This window comes from Pleurodeles waltl, chromosome 9 (assembly GCF_031143425.1).
Source record: "Pleurodeles waltl isolate 20211129_DDA chromosome 9, aPleWal1.hap1.20221129, whole genome shotgun sequence".
Lineage (NCBI taxonomy): Eukaryota > Metazoa > Chordata > Amphibia > Caudata > Salamandridae > Pleurodeles > Pleurodeles waltl.
The window spans coordinates 750885626-750899330 of record NC_090448.1 but is presented as its reverse complement, the minus strand read 5'-3'; the positions used below and the strand labels follow the sequence as shown (position 1 = coordinate 750899330).

The following is a 13705-nucleotide window of genomic DNA, read 5'->3' as shown; positions in this document are numbered from 1 at the left end:
TAATTTTACTTAGAACCATCCTTGTCCTTAGATTGCCTTGAACTTTACCTCCTTAGGAAGTGCCCCCCTTTTTTACCGGAGCTGAGTTCCTGACTGATGGCGAATCAACTGATGTCCTGACGACGAAGACCGAACCTGAGTGCTGACCTAAATTCGGAGGGTAACTATATGACAATGAAATTGTGATTGTCTGTTTGCTTTTCCTTTCTAGGTACCAACTGCTTCTCTTTTGACAGGGACCATAGCTAGATGTTTTCTAAATTGGTGTTACTAAATTGTTTTGCATGAAGCCCAACATGCCAATGCTAATTTGAGGTTAGGAGAGGGGTTCACTAAACTGACGCAATAGACAAATGACTGAATCTATGCTTTGTTGAATGATGCGCTAATGTTACTCTGCTAAGGATAACGTATGCTGACGCCGTGTTATATTCTAATGTTTGTGATTCTTGCTTTGATGAAATCTTATCATAGTTGCCATATTGTGACTATGCTAATGTGTTTCTTGGTTTTGAGACTAATAAACTTGCTAATAGAATTGTAATCAATAGGGAATAAATATCACAAAATCTTACTTTCTTATTCTGGTGAATATTGATGACGTTATTGACATATTGATTGACATGATGATTAGCTATCTCGTCCTAAGGTGTCTTCAATCAGGGTCAAAAGATTCATTGGCCTAAAACGAGTCCCAAAGTGAGTAAATTAGTCATAAAGGGACGCGTTAACAGTTTCTGGTAGCAGAGCGACGGTTTAGGCTCTTTGTGGCCCTAGGACGGAGGACTATTGTTTTAAATAGTTTTTTGAGGTAATGCAAATTGGAGGTATGATGTGTTTCTAAATTCCCCATGACTTCCCTGGAATCTCAGAGCCTGCCTAAGTGAGTTGGGAATGTTCTCGGGCTTTAGCTTGTGTGGTATATAATTTGCACTTGTTCAGCTTATGCATATTGCAGGTGATTTGTGAAGTTTGTGTGTTCAGGTCAGGTAATGTTGTTTTAGTAGGAGTGGGCGTACTCCGCAGTATGAGAGTAGGGAAGTCGGTGAACTTCATATGAGTGTGGCACTTTGTGCTCAAAAATTATCCACGTGGTTGTTGTTGGTGATGTATGGACCCGTTGTGGTCTAAAGACTCCGGAGTATATTGACAAGTGTAGGAGACACTTGGGTTTATGTTGTAATTTGTGCGGTTTAATAGGTCAATCGGGCGTGGTTGACAAGTCGAGTTTGAGTTAAATTGTGTGAGTGAAACCTTCAATGGAGATTTGGCAAGTTCTAAAGTGCACTAGAACGAACCATTGACAAGTCGAGAGTAGGATTTGCGGGTCGAATTTTGCTTGCGAGTGCGGGAGCTGAGAAGGAGAGAGTAGCGGCCGAGGCTTCAAGTGAAATCTCTGTAAAGTTCTGAAGCGAATGTCTTACCCTTCCTGTAGTAAACTGGCAAATTTGGATTTTTGTGGTTAAAGGTGCTTGCAATATATTGCATTAGTTTTGTGTGGAGAGGAAAAGCCGCAAGACTTTGTCAGCTACAGGGTGTGTGAGTGTGACGTCAGCAGTGCCGTGCTGGGATAGGTCAGTTGCTGAGATGGGTCGAGCACGGATTGGCAGCCGTCAGTGAGAGGCAATAGGTTGAGAAAGGTGGGTGAAGAGTGTTCTGGGAATTAAAGTCACTTTCTGATTAGATTCAAAACAAAATAAAAAACGCAAAAATGAAGTTTTTCAAGGCTCTAAAGAGCGCCTTAAAAGGAGATGCATATATTATGGCGAGTGAAGGGGAGCCTATTCCGCCTGAGGGTACTCCAGCTTATATTGTAATGGAGGAAAAGGGAGTCGCGCCATGTCTTTGGATGAAGCAGTGGTGCAAATTGACAGAGAAGGAGGGATGTTTAGCGTTTCCGGAGCATGGAACATTCAATACAAGAATCTTAGAGAATTTGAGGTCGATGTTAAGTGTGCAAAAGCCGCCTCCGAGACCAGCTCAGTATGAGGCATTAGCAGTCTGGGATTTAATGGCCATATGACAGAGACAGCAACAATTAGAAAGGAGAATAAAAAGGGCAGAGAAGACTTTAGCTGAGGCTAGATGGGACAATGAGAGCAGAATGTGGAGAAGGGGAATAGTTGACGGACTTAAAATGTTTCCGGCAATAACCCAGGAAGATGAGACACAGGGAAAGAAAGCCACCTGTAAGACAACAAGAGCTCTAGCAAGCCAAAGGAGACTCAGAGGTCTTGGGTAGATGAAGATGAATCAGACGATGAAGAGTTTCTTAATCAGTTGTTACATGATCGCCCGCCACCATATGCTATAAATGACACTGCTCCGAGCACTAGTGCGGGTCCTCAGGATCCGGCACAGAGTAAGGGAATTACAAGTACAGTGCAGACAAGGGATACAGTTTTGATACAAAATGGTGTCAGTGTACCCACTGCGCCAGACGCGCAGATACAGTTGCAACCTCCGCCACAGATTCAAAGGATTTATCCAGATGTCCCAGTACTAGAGACAAATACGAGTCTGATGGTGCCGCCTGATCCGATATATACAAGATCAAAGCTAGTGCAGATTGAGCCAACTCCGCAATTGCTGCCCCAGCCGCAGCAACAGCTGGTTCAGAGTTTCACTCCAGTTGAAAAACCACATTCAGTACCTACAGCACCCATGATGGGTCAAGCTATGGGAGTTAATGCTCCACGGGGTTTGGGACCTGGTCAGACACCAGCTGCCATATCATTACCAATTACTGTTGGTCCACCAGTACCGCTGTATGCGCAGGGTAAGCCTGGCGTGTGTGATCAGGGAGTAATGACCCAAGAAACAATAAGAGGAGGGTTCACAGGAACTCCCCAACTAATGACACCAAGAGAACAAGCAGCAGAAGGATTCAGGTCTTTGCTAGACCTCAGTCCGATTGGGGCTCCTTTAGAGACAATGAGGCAAGCAGGGTTAGGTGTGCTAGCCCCACAGACACTGAGTACAAATACGACACAGTCACCATTGATACAGTCAGGAAATATTTTGTTGCAAGGCTTTTCCGTGCAACAACTGAATGAGTGGTTAGAGAAGATCAACGCTTCACCAACTACTACAGTGACCGCAGAGAAATCAGAAAGGGAAGAATACCTGAATTTTGTGAGACTGGGTGTAGAAGCTGCAGAACTAGTGGAAGGAACAATGGGGGTGAACAGATTAGAATCATACACAGAAGCAGAATTTAGGTATCTGTGCCCCAAAATCACTAAAGAAGTGAGCAAGGTGCATCAGAGGTTGGCAGACAAATACAACATTGATATTGAGAATACTAAACATTTGAAAAGAAGCTACAGATTAGACTTCGATTCTAAAGATTTTGATCACATGAGGTCTACTGGAATGAAATCGCATCTTAAAGAGATACTGCAAAGTGCGCAAATTTTTGGGAGCCTTAGAGAAATGGGAAGGCAGATGGGCAAAGAAAAGAGATAAAGAGATGGGCGAAAGTCCGGAACCAAAGCAGGCTAAAGCCGCACCGGACACAGGGACAGTAAAAATGTTACCAATGAGAGAGACAGCTGGAGGGGTGCTAGTTCATGTACCATGGTCTAGGGGAGACATCCTGTCATTCACAAATGATTATCCCAGGTTGAGGGAGAAGCCGATAGAATGGTTCCAGCAGACGGACAGGTTTGTGAAGCTTGCAAAATGTCTCTGGGAGGACTTGAATACCCCGTTTGAGATTATAGTTCCACCCGACTTATGGCTTGAGTGCAAGAGAGGTGTGGACTGGCCGACACAGGAGCTGGCAAGGGATAAGGTGACTGGAGCACTATCTAAGGAGGTGATGAAGTATTATCATAAAGTGATTGAGTTTTTGAAGCAGAAAGTGTCACCAAAAGTGATGATTGGCAGAAAATCGATTGGACATCACAGGAGGCCAATGAATCGATTCATGCATACTATGAAAGATTGTTGAAGGAATTCAAACATTATAGTGGCACTGAGACCATAGAACCGAAAGACATGAATCATCTTGTGTTCAGGTTTGTTGAAGGGCTGAGACCAGAGATTAGTCAGATGATTAAGAACCATTTGATCTGTTGGCAAGCAAAGCCGATTGATGAGGTATTGCAGTATGCGAAATACTGTAGTGATGAGATTGAGTTGAAGCAGAGAAAATTGAAAGAGAAGGTGATGGTGATGCAAATTAAGGCAGCACAAGCAGGGATGCAGAGAAATGGAGTACAGCAGGTGAAACAGCAGCAACTGCAGGGAAATGGCATGTTTCAGGCACAACCAAGAGGTCAAGGTTTTGTGAACCGCGGTCCAGACTTGAATACTGTTGTGGTTCAAAATGATGTGCAGGGGATGAAAAAGGTGTCACCATGCCACGCGTGCGGGGGCATGGGCGTGGGGCATTGGAAGCGGGAATGCCCAATGGTGGTGCAGGATGGTGTTGTTCAACAAAGCAATGATGTCGGTACATTCCAAAATGTAAGGGGTCCAAAGATGAGGGGCCAAAATCAGAATTTCCAGAATAACATGGTTCAGATGCAGGGGTTACAGCCCGTGCAGCAAATGCAAATGCTGCATGTTCAACCAGCACAAATGCAGCAGGTACAACAGCAGATTCCCATGGTACCTAGACAGCAATTGCAATTACCATTAGCTCCAATGGGACAGCAACAGGTAATGCTTCCTCAACAGGTCAAAGGCCAAACAATGAGTCAAAATAACACAGTACAGCAGTTTCCATTGCGTGGTGAGAATGGATTAGACGGTGAGGAGTGCAGGCTTGCAGCGTCCCTAGAGGTAGATCAGAGGGGTCCGTATGTAGAAGGAAAGGTGATGGGTCACAAGGTTTCATTCCTAGCTGATACAGGAGCTACACGCTCTACAGTCAGAAGTGCAGAGGTTCCGAAATTGCCACTTTCGGGGCATACCATAAGGGTGGTAGGAGTGGCAAATCAGTTCCTGACAAATCCGATTACAGATCCGGTCCAAGTTGAGATTGGTAACTTCCAGGGATTACACAAGTTTGTAGTCTGTGATTCTAGTCCTGTATCCCTACTGGGAAGAGACTTACTGTGCAAAACGAGATGTTCGATTACCTGTTTCAATGAAGGGATTGAGGTGCAGACAAACAGTGATGATGAAGGGGACGATGGTCAGTTTCCAGAGTTAGAAATGGATACCGCAAATGAGGAATACCCTTTGATAACCTTATTCCCGATGCTTACAGTGAATAACTTGCCACCTGAGTTGCAGGGGACAGTGACAGAGAAAGTGTGGGATCTGACAGGAAAGGATGTGGGACTGATAAAAGGAGTAGAACCGGTCAAAGTACAGGTGAAGCCTAATGCAGTGTTTCCTCAGGTACCGCAATATCACATGGCACAAGATGTCCTAATTCAGGTAGCACAGATATATGCAGACTTTGTGAAGCAAGGGGTTCTGAAAGAAGCGCTGAGTAGCCCGTGTAATTCATCAATAATGGGGTTGAAAAAGCCATGTGGGAAAGTTCGAATTGTGCAGGATTTGAGAAAAATAAATGAGATTGTGGTAAAATGCTGCTCTATAGTGCCAAATCCAGCTGTGATCATGTTTCAGGTTCCGTGTGATGCAGAGTGGTTCACAGTCGTGGACCTGTCTCAAGCATTCTTTTCAGTGCCTCTTCATGAGGACAGCCAATTTCTCTTCCGTTTCAAATTCCTGGACAAGGTGTACAGTTGGTTCAGAATTCCTCAAGGGTTTTCTGAATCACCTTCCATCTTCATTCAGATACTGAAAAAGGACTTGGAGTCCTTAGAACTGCCCTTCAGTTCGACTCTAGTCCAGTACATTGATGATTTGTTAATTGCGTCCAGAACAAAAGACGACTGCAGGTATGACACAATTGCCTTACTGAACCATTTGGGAAAGAACGGACATAAAGTGTCCCCAAAGAAGCTGCAATACTGTCAAAGAGAGGTGAAGTACCTAGGTCATTTGATTGAGGAAGGGTCGAGGAAAATATCCAAAGAAAGAGTGACAGCCATACTACAGATGAATCCCCCGACAACAAAGAGAGATGTCAGAATGTTTTTGGGAATGGTGGGCTACTGTCGCCAGTGGATTCCCAACTTCTCGATTATCTCTAAACCGTTGGTGAAACTAACAGGCAAGGAAGTTCAGGATGACCCGGGTAACATAATCTTGTCTGAGAAAGAGATGAAGGCATTCATGGAATTGAGGGAAAGCATGTGCAGGGCACCAGCTTAGGGTATGCCTGATTGCACTAAGCCTTTTCTACTGTTTTGTCATGAACGTGACGCTTGTTCTTTGTCTGTCTTAACACAGGTCCATGGAGGTGCAAACCGCCCAGTAGCATATTTTTCAGCTACTTTGGACCCAGTTGCAGCAGCCTTACCAAGTTGTTTGTGCGCAGTTGCTCGAAGCCTCACTCAGTGTGAAGGCATAGTGATGGGACATCCCTTAACAGTAATGGTCCCTCATTCAGTTGAAATTCTGTTAACCCGAACCAAGACGCAGCACATGACAAGTGCTAGGTTAACTAAATATGAGACCATTATATTGGGGTCTCCGAATGTTTCTCTCAAGAGATAAACTGTATTGAACCCGGCAACTTTACTTCCTATTGAAAATGCAGACATTAATTATACTGAGGAAGTGGAACATGATTGTCTTGAGGTAACAGAACTGTGCACCAAACCAAGACCTGACATCAAAGATACTCAATTGGAAGAAAATGATTACATTATGTTTGTTGTTGGTTCATGCTTGAGAGATTCAGTGGGAGTACTGAGAGCTGGATATGCCGTGTGCACAATCACCAGTATTTTAGAAGCTTTCTGGCTCGAGAGAATGTACTCTGCTCAAGTGGCTGAATTAATTGCCCTTACTAAGGCATGCCACGCAGCTGAAAACCTGAAAGTCACTATCTATACTGACAGCAGATACGGATTCGGAATTGTACATGATTTTGGCCAACTATGGTCACAGAGGGGTTTCATGACTTCTTTTGGTTCACCAGTGAAAAATGGCGAAAAGATTAAGGATTTGTTGCATGCAATTCAGTTACCTCTTGAAATTGCCGTGGTGAAATGCAATGCTCATGTTAAATCACAAGACTTTGTATCAATAGGAAACGGCTATGCAGATCAAGTCGCAAGGTTTTGCGCATTGAACTGTATATCGTTCCGAGACCAGTGGGAATTGTTACCTGAAACTGAGAATGAAACATGCTTGAACTTTGCATTAAGAGTGGTCGATACATTAGATGAGCTAAAATCACTGCAGAGACATGTCGGCAGAGAAGAGAAACGTTCCTGGCAGAGAATGCACTGTGTACAAAGAGCTGATGACTTATGGGTCTCAGAGTAGGGGAAAATGGTTTTACCAAACAGTCTTCTGTCACAGTTTGTGAGGTTCTATCATGGCCAAGCCCATTTAGGGAGCGATGCAATGATCAGGTTGTTCAAGATAGATTGGTTCAATCCAAAATTCAGACAAGCTGCAGAGGTTATATGTCACAGGTGCATCATCTGTCAACAGATGAATGCAGGAAAAGGGACGGTGGTGAATATGAGCCACGTTGGGAGAGCTGGCGGTCCATTTAGCAGGTTGCAGATGGACTTCATTGAAATGCCTGTGTGTGGAGGCTTGAGGTACGTGTTGGTGATTGTGTGTGTTTTCAGTCACTGGATTGAAGCTTACCCTACACGTAGGAATGACAGTCTCACAGTAGCAAAGCTGCTGCTTAGGGAGTTAATACCACGTTTCGGATTCCCGATCTCTTCAGAATCAGATAGGGGCAGACACTTCGACAATGAGGTGATTAAGCTCTTGTGTGCCGCACTGAACATTGAGCAGAAGATGCATTGTAGCTATCGCCCTGAAGCATCAGGAATAGTGGAACAGATGAATGGTACATTGAAATCGAGAATGGCAAAAATGTGTGCAGCTACCAATCTGAAGTGGCCAGATGCATTGCCCTTAGTGCTGATGTCAATGAGAAACACACCTGACAAGAAAACAGGACTATCCCCACATGAAATTCTGAGGGGCCAAGCTATGAGATTGCCCACAATGTCTGCAAATGCTCTTGTGAATATCACAGATGATATGGTGTTGGACTACTGCAAGGGTCTGGCTGATGTGGTCTGCTCTTTTTCTCACCAGGTGGAGGCCAACACATTCCCTCCTTCCACCTCCGGTGTCGTTGCTTGCCGCGATCGTCCATTTCACAGCAGTCTAGGCCTCGCGGCGCTCCTCTGATTCCAGCCCCTATCAAGCTGTGCCCAGCTGTTCCCCTGTCACCCAGGGGGTCTGTCATTTTTTTTGGCACTACGGTTCAGTACCGATGCTCAGATCTTGAACGGATAGTGAGAGATAGGGTTAAAAGGAGCGCAGAGCTGCACTAGGCTGCGTACATCTTAGCCAGCACTCAGCCACACCCCGTGAGGAATCCCTTCTTCATAAGTACAGATGTCTAAAGGAACAGGCTGACCGACAGACACTACTTCTTGACTGAAGCCACGACTGGAAATGTGTGATAAATTAGCTAATTCATTCCCATCTGCAAAAGCCCTCCATATTATTATATGTAACGGTACATCTGTATCTTTACTTGCTGAGCCAAGTTCTTATGTTATATACAAATGGCATTAAATATGATTCTTTTTATAAAAGACAACATTATCTGCTTTTGGAAACCAGCCAAGTATTGCCGTTTACATTGAAGTCTTCTTTTTGTCATATTTTCACCTTGTTTATTTTAGTTTCTATCTTTAATTAATGATATTCCCTTGCAGAAAATTCTAAAAGAAAGGTTTTTTTTTACTTGGTCTGCTTTAGAAAATGTAAACAGCGGATGACTCTGCCTAAATCAGCTTCTCTTACTAAAGGCTGAGACATGCAAACCACCCACTCACCTCGATCTGTTTTATGGTCAAGTCCAGGAAGGTGTTTTCGTTGCGGACGCTTATTAGGCTTTTGGGACCACTGCAGCCCATGCTGGTCCCCAACCCACCATTCAGCTTTAGAACTACTAGCTGGTTGAGCAGAGCAGTGATGTCCCCTGGCAGAGGTTGGGCCTTGATGCTCTCGTAGGACTGAATCTAAAGGAGAAATAGAAACAAACAGCCTATAAATGAACATTGTTAAAATCCCCACAGACATGTCATAATAATGGTTCCATCATCACGTGAGACTCTTTTTCGTGGCTATTTGGCCATCATTGTAGACAATAAGATCGTCGCTTGGTGCAACTAGCTTTCATCTCCTTTCTTAGCATCTGCAATACTGACTGACTATGTGTATTCCCCCAGCATACTTGATATCTGTGAACCCATTTGACGTACGATATGCATCTTTATAAAGAATCTCCTGCAAAGCTTGAGACTTTATTGGATTGGGGTGCACTGAAGAATGATTTCCACCCACTATGGGTAGCAACTATGCGCACCGACCAGGCTTTCCGGAGACTCAGAGTTGCTGGCAGCTGAGGGGTCCAGGCTTATTGACTCTTTCCCATTGAAGAGAAATATCTAATGACCATTTCATTATAAATACTTTATGTTTCTGATTACTGGGGTTGATTACTTGCCTGAGTAATTAATAGTGAGTTCTGGCATGAGGAATATGTCTGATGTGTTTTTATTTAGCTTTCTTCATGTGCTCTGTTGATGGTGCCCTTTCCCCAAAAATGTTGATTTTAGCATACAAATGATGCTCTCCTGAATACTTACCTATGGTTTGGATATTCCACCAGTAGTTTTAATTGGCAAGACATAATATATGTATTATTAGCTTGATTCATTTGAGTGACTTTTCAATTATGTCATAAGCTTCGATACCTACTTCATTTTAACCCCTGCCATGCCTGGGACGAGCTGGTCTTGTCCAGGCACACGGTTGCTGTGTGCCTGGGATGAGACCAGCTCGTCCTGCACCCAGCCCACACCCTCCAGTCAGGGATGGAAGGGGAATCGCTTTCGCCTTCCATCTGGACCCCCCCACCCCCAGCAATCAGATGACATCCGCGCGCTCACAGCGCACCGACGTCATCAAATGTCACCGAGGACGCGCTGGAAGCCATTTGCTTCCAGTGCGTTGAGAGAAAGGACGTCGAAAAGGTGAGTCCTTCTCTTTTGGGGGATTTGGGAGGGGGGGGGCAACAGACACAGGGGGAAACGAAAGAGTTTTTCCTTTCCCCCTGAGCCTGTTTTCAATGGATTCCTGCTCCTCGATCGCGGGCCTCAGGCACCAGGGATTTTAGTTTAGTTTTTTGGGGGAGCGACCACTTGGGCAAGGGTCATTCCCCTGGGGGCATTATACCATCCATGTTTCGTCCCCCCCCCCGGGGCAGATCGGCAGTTTTTCCGGGCGATCTGCCCCCTCGGGGTCGAAACCCACAAGAAGCCAGGGATTTTATTGTTAGGAATTAATTTCGGGAAGCGACCCCTTAGGCAAGGGTCGCTGTCATGGGGACAATAATTTTTTATATGTCCCCCCCCCCCACCCGGGGCTAGATCAGCCATGTTTTTGCCCGATCTCGCCCTGTGGAGGAGGTCGAAACCCACTAGGCCCCAGGGATTGTGTGTTGTGTGTGTGTGTTTTGGGTCTTGGGGGCACCCCTTGGGCAAGGGTCGCCTCCCCAAAGGGGGGAAATTAGTGTTGGCCTATTGTTTTTTAGGCCCATCTGCCCCCAAGGAGGGCAGAAGCCACCAATACACCAGGGAGGTTTTTGTTTTGTTTCCCTTTGTTGTTTTGTGCTGGGGGGTGCCCCTTTGGCAAGGGTTGCCCCCCGAAGGGGGCATAGAGCTGTTGGCCATTTCTGCACCCCTTGGTGATAGATCGGCCTATTTTTAAGGCCCATGGCACCAGGGATCTTTTGTGTGTGTTTGTGTGTTTTGTGTGGAGGGGGCGGCCCCTTTGGCAAGGGTCCCCCCCCCAAAGGGGGGCACATCACTGATGGCCCTTTCTGCTCCCCTAGGAGGTAGATCGGCCTATTTTTTTTAGGCCCATCTGCCCCCAGGGAGGCAGAAGCCACCGAGACGTCAGGGATTTTATTTTTGTTCCCCTTAGTTTTTTTGTGCTGGGGCACCCCCTTTGGGAAGGGTCATCCCCCCCCAAACGGGGCACAGAGCTGTTGACCATTTCTGCCCCCTTTGGGGGCAGATCGACCTAATTTTTTTAGGCCCATCTGCCCCCAAAGGGGGCAGAATCCACTTAGGCACCAGGGTTCTTGTGTGTGTTTTGTGTGGTGGTGGCCCCTTTGGCAAGGGTCGCCCCCCAAAGGGGTGCACATTACTGATGACCATTTCTGCTCCCCTTGGGGGCAGATCGGCCTATTTTTTTAGGCCCATCTGCCCCAAGAGGGGCATAAGCCACCAAGACGTCAGGGATTTTTTTTTTGTTCCCCTTAGTTTCTTGTGCTGGGGACGCCCCCTTTCGTCCCCTTTGGCAAGGGTCGCCCCCTAAAGGGGGCACAGAGCTGTTGGCCATTTCTGCTCCCCTTGGGGGCAGATTGGCCTATTTTTTTTTAGGCCAATACACTCAGGCACCAGGGATCTTGAATGTGCATGTTTTGTGTGGGGGGGCGGCCCGTTTGGCAAGGGTCGCCCCCCAAAGGGGGACACATTACTGATGGCTATTTCTGCCCCCCTTGCGGGCAGACTTGCCTATTTTGTTTAGGCCCATCCACCCCCAAGGGGGGGCAGAAGCCACTTAGGCACCAGGGAACATTTTTAAGTTCTTGGTGGCGGGGTGTTTGTCAACTGGCGAAGTATTTGTATTTGTGATTATAACAGTTTATTTCTTCTTTTTGTTCTAGTTCAAAGCTTTTGCTTCCTTTGATGTGGATCCTTCGGTTTTGGCAGTAGTTGTCCTGCGGTTTGCAAAGTTGCATGTCTTAGGTAAGTAAAAGCAATTTACTTCAAAGGAGTATTGTTGACATGCATGAATAACATGTTTGTAGGTGGTGTACTAAATGCAGGATTGTGTGTGAAATTGTCTTTAGATTTGTGCACAATGATATTTGTGTTGTCTTATGTCTAATTTTCTTTTTTCTTTTTAGTGGGATATCATTGGTGATTGCTGTATCTGTGTAGAGTAGTTGCTGGCGAGTCTAGCTTTTTTAGGCAAGGGATTGGTATAGTGTTTTAGTACATAACTCTTTGTGATAAAGCTACACTTTCTTTATTACTTATTTTAGACAGTGCTGGTTGTTGTTGGCAATCCATTTGTTGTTAGAAAGGATCATGGCTAGCCGCAAAGTGACCGCTCAGCAGGTTGTTGGCATGCTTTTTGAGTCGTCTTCTGACCATGATTATGAGACTGACTCTGCATCTGAGGCAGAGGAGGAAGTGAGAGATTCTGACAGTGAGTTTTCTGTCCGAGAGGATTCTTCTGATGAAGAAGCCACCCTCAGTGCAGATGAAGGGCCTGTTTTAGAGGAGGACATTGATGTGCCAAGAGTGCAGCAGCCTGGGGCTAAAGGGTTTCCCATTAGAAGACATGACACCTGGATTGCCCCAAACATGGAGGTGCCACAGTTACCTGCATTTACTGGTCTCCCAGGGTGTAGAGTCAATACGAAAAACTTTTTGCCTGTCAATTTCTTTCACTTGTTTATGGACGATGTATTTTTGGAAGATACTGTTGAGCAGAGTAATTTGTATGTGGAGCAATATTTGAGGGACAACGCTGCCAGACTCAGGCCTCAATCTAGAGCTTCGCAGTGGGTTCCCACAAATCTGGAAGAGATGAAAAAGTTTTTAGGTTTGACTTTTTTGATGGGGTTGATAAGGAAGCTGTCACTGGCTTCTTATTGGTCTACTAGTCCCTTGATGGCAATGGCTATATTTCCTGCAACTATGACTCGTAATCACTATTTGCCTCTTCTTCGTATGCTGCATTTTGTAGACAATGCTTTAGCCTTTCCACGAGATCACCCTGATTGTGACCGTATTTTTAAGATTAGGCCTGTCCTTGATCATTTTGTAGATCGGTTTTCAAAGGTGTATGTTCCAGGCAAAGAGATAAGTGTGGATGAGTCTTGGGGCGTTTGTTTTTTAAGCAGTAAATTCCTAGTAAGAGGGCACCATATTGAATGAAATTGTATATGCTGTCAGAAAGTAGTACAGGATACATGTATAATTTCCGGGTCTACACTGGTAGGGATTCCAGTACTGACCCCCTATGGTTGTCCGCCCACTTTTGGAGTTGGCAAGAAAATTGTGTGGGAACTTGGTAGACGACTCTTTAACAAAGGTCACCATTTGTAAGCAGATAATTTCTACACTGGAGTGCAGTTCAAGGAGTTGTTTAGAGTGGACACTGTTGCTTGTGGCACAATTCCTTCTAACCGGAAAGACTATCCAAGGAAGCATGTCTGTAAAAAAACTTGAGAGGGGACAGTGCAGTGCCTTACGGAATAATGAGCTGCTAGCTCTGAAATTTTCAGGCAGGAGGGATGTGTACATGTTATCTCCCACCCATGATGAGAGTACGTCCCCTGTGACTGTTTTGGGTCAGGTTGCCGAAGTGCGCAAACCAGAGTGCATTTTGGACTACAATAAGCACATGGGTGGTGTTGATAGAGTAGATCAGAGGTTGAAACCTTACACTGCTCTTCGTAAGTCTTACGTGTGGTATAAAAAGTTGGCCCTACATTTATTTTATTTGGCAACTTTTAATGCTTTTATTGTGTTCAAGGATTGTT

General features: G+C 45.3%; 1 protein-coding gene across 1 annotated transcript in view; it reads right to left on the bottom strand.

The window, feature by feature from the left end:
• LOC138259915 (UTP--glucose-1-phosphate uridylyltransferase-like) overlaps positions 1–13705 on the bottom strand; it is an 89438-nt gene that overhangs the window by 31122 nt on the left and 44611 nt on the right. Inside the window, exon 5 of the mRNA XM_069207895.1 lies at positions 8913–9098. Coding sequence (XP_069063996.1) covers positions 8913–9098 — 186 coding nt within the window. The remainder of the gene's footprint in view (positions 1–8912; positions 9099–13705) is intronic.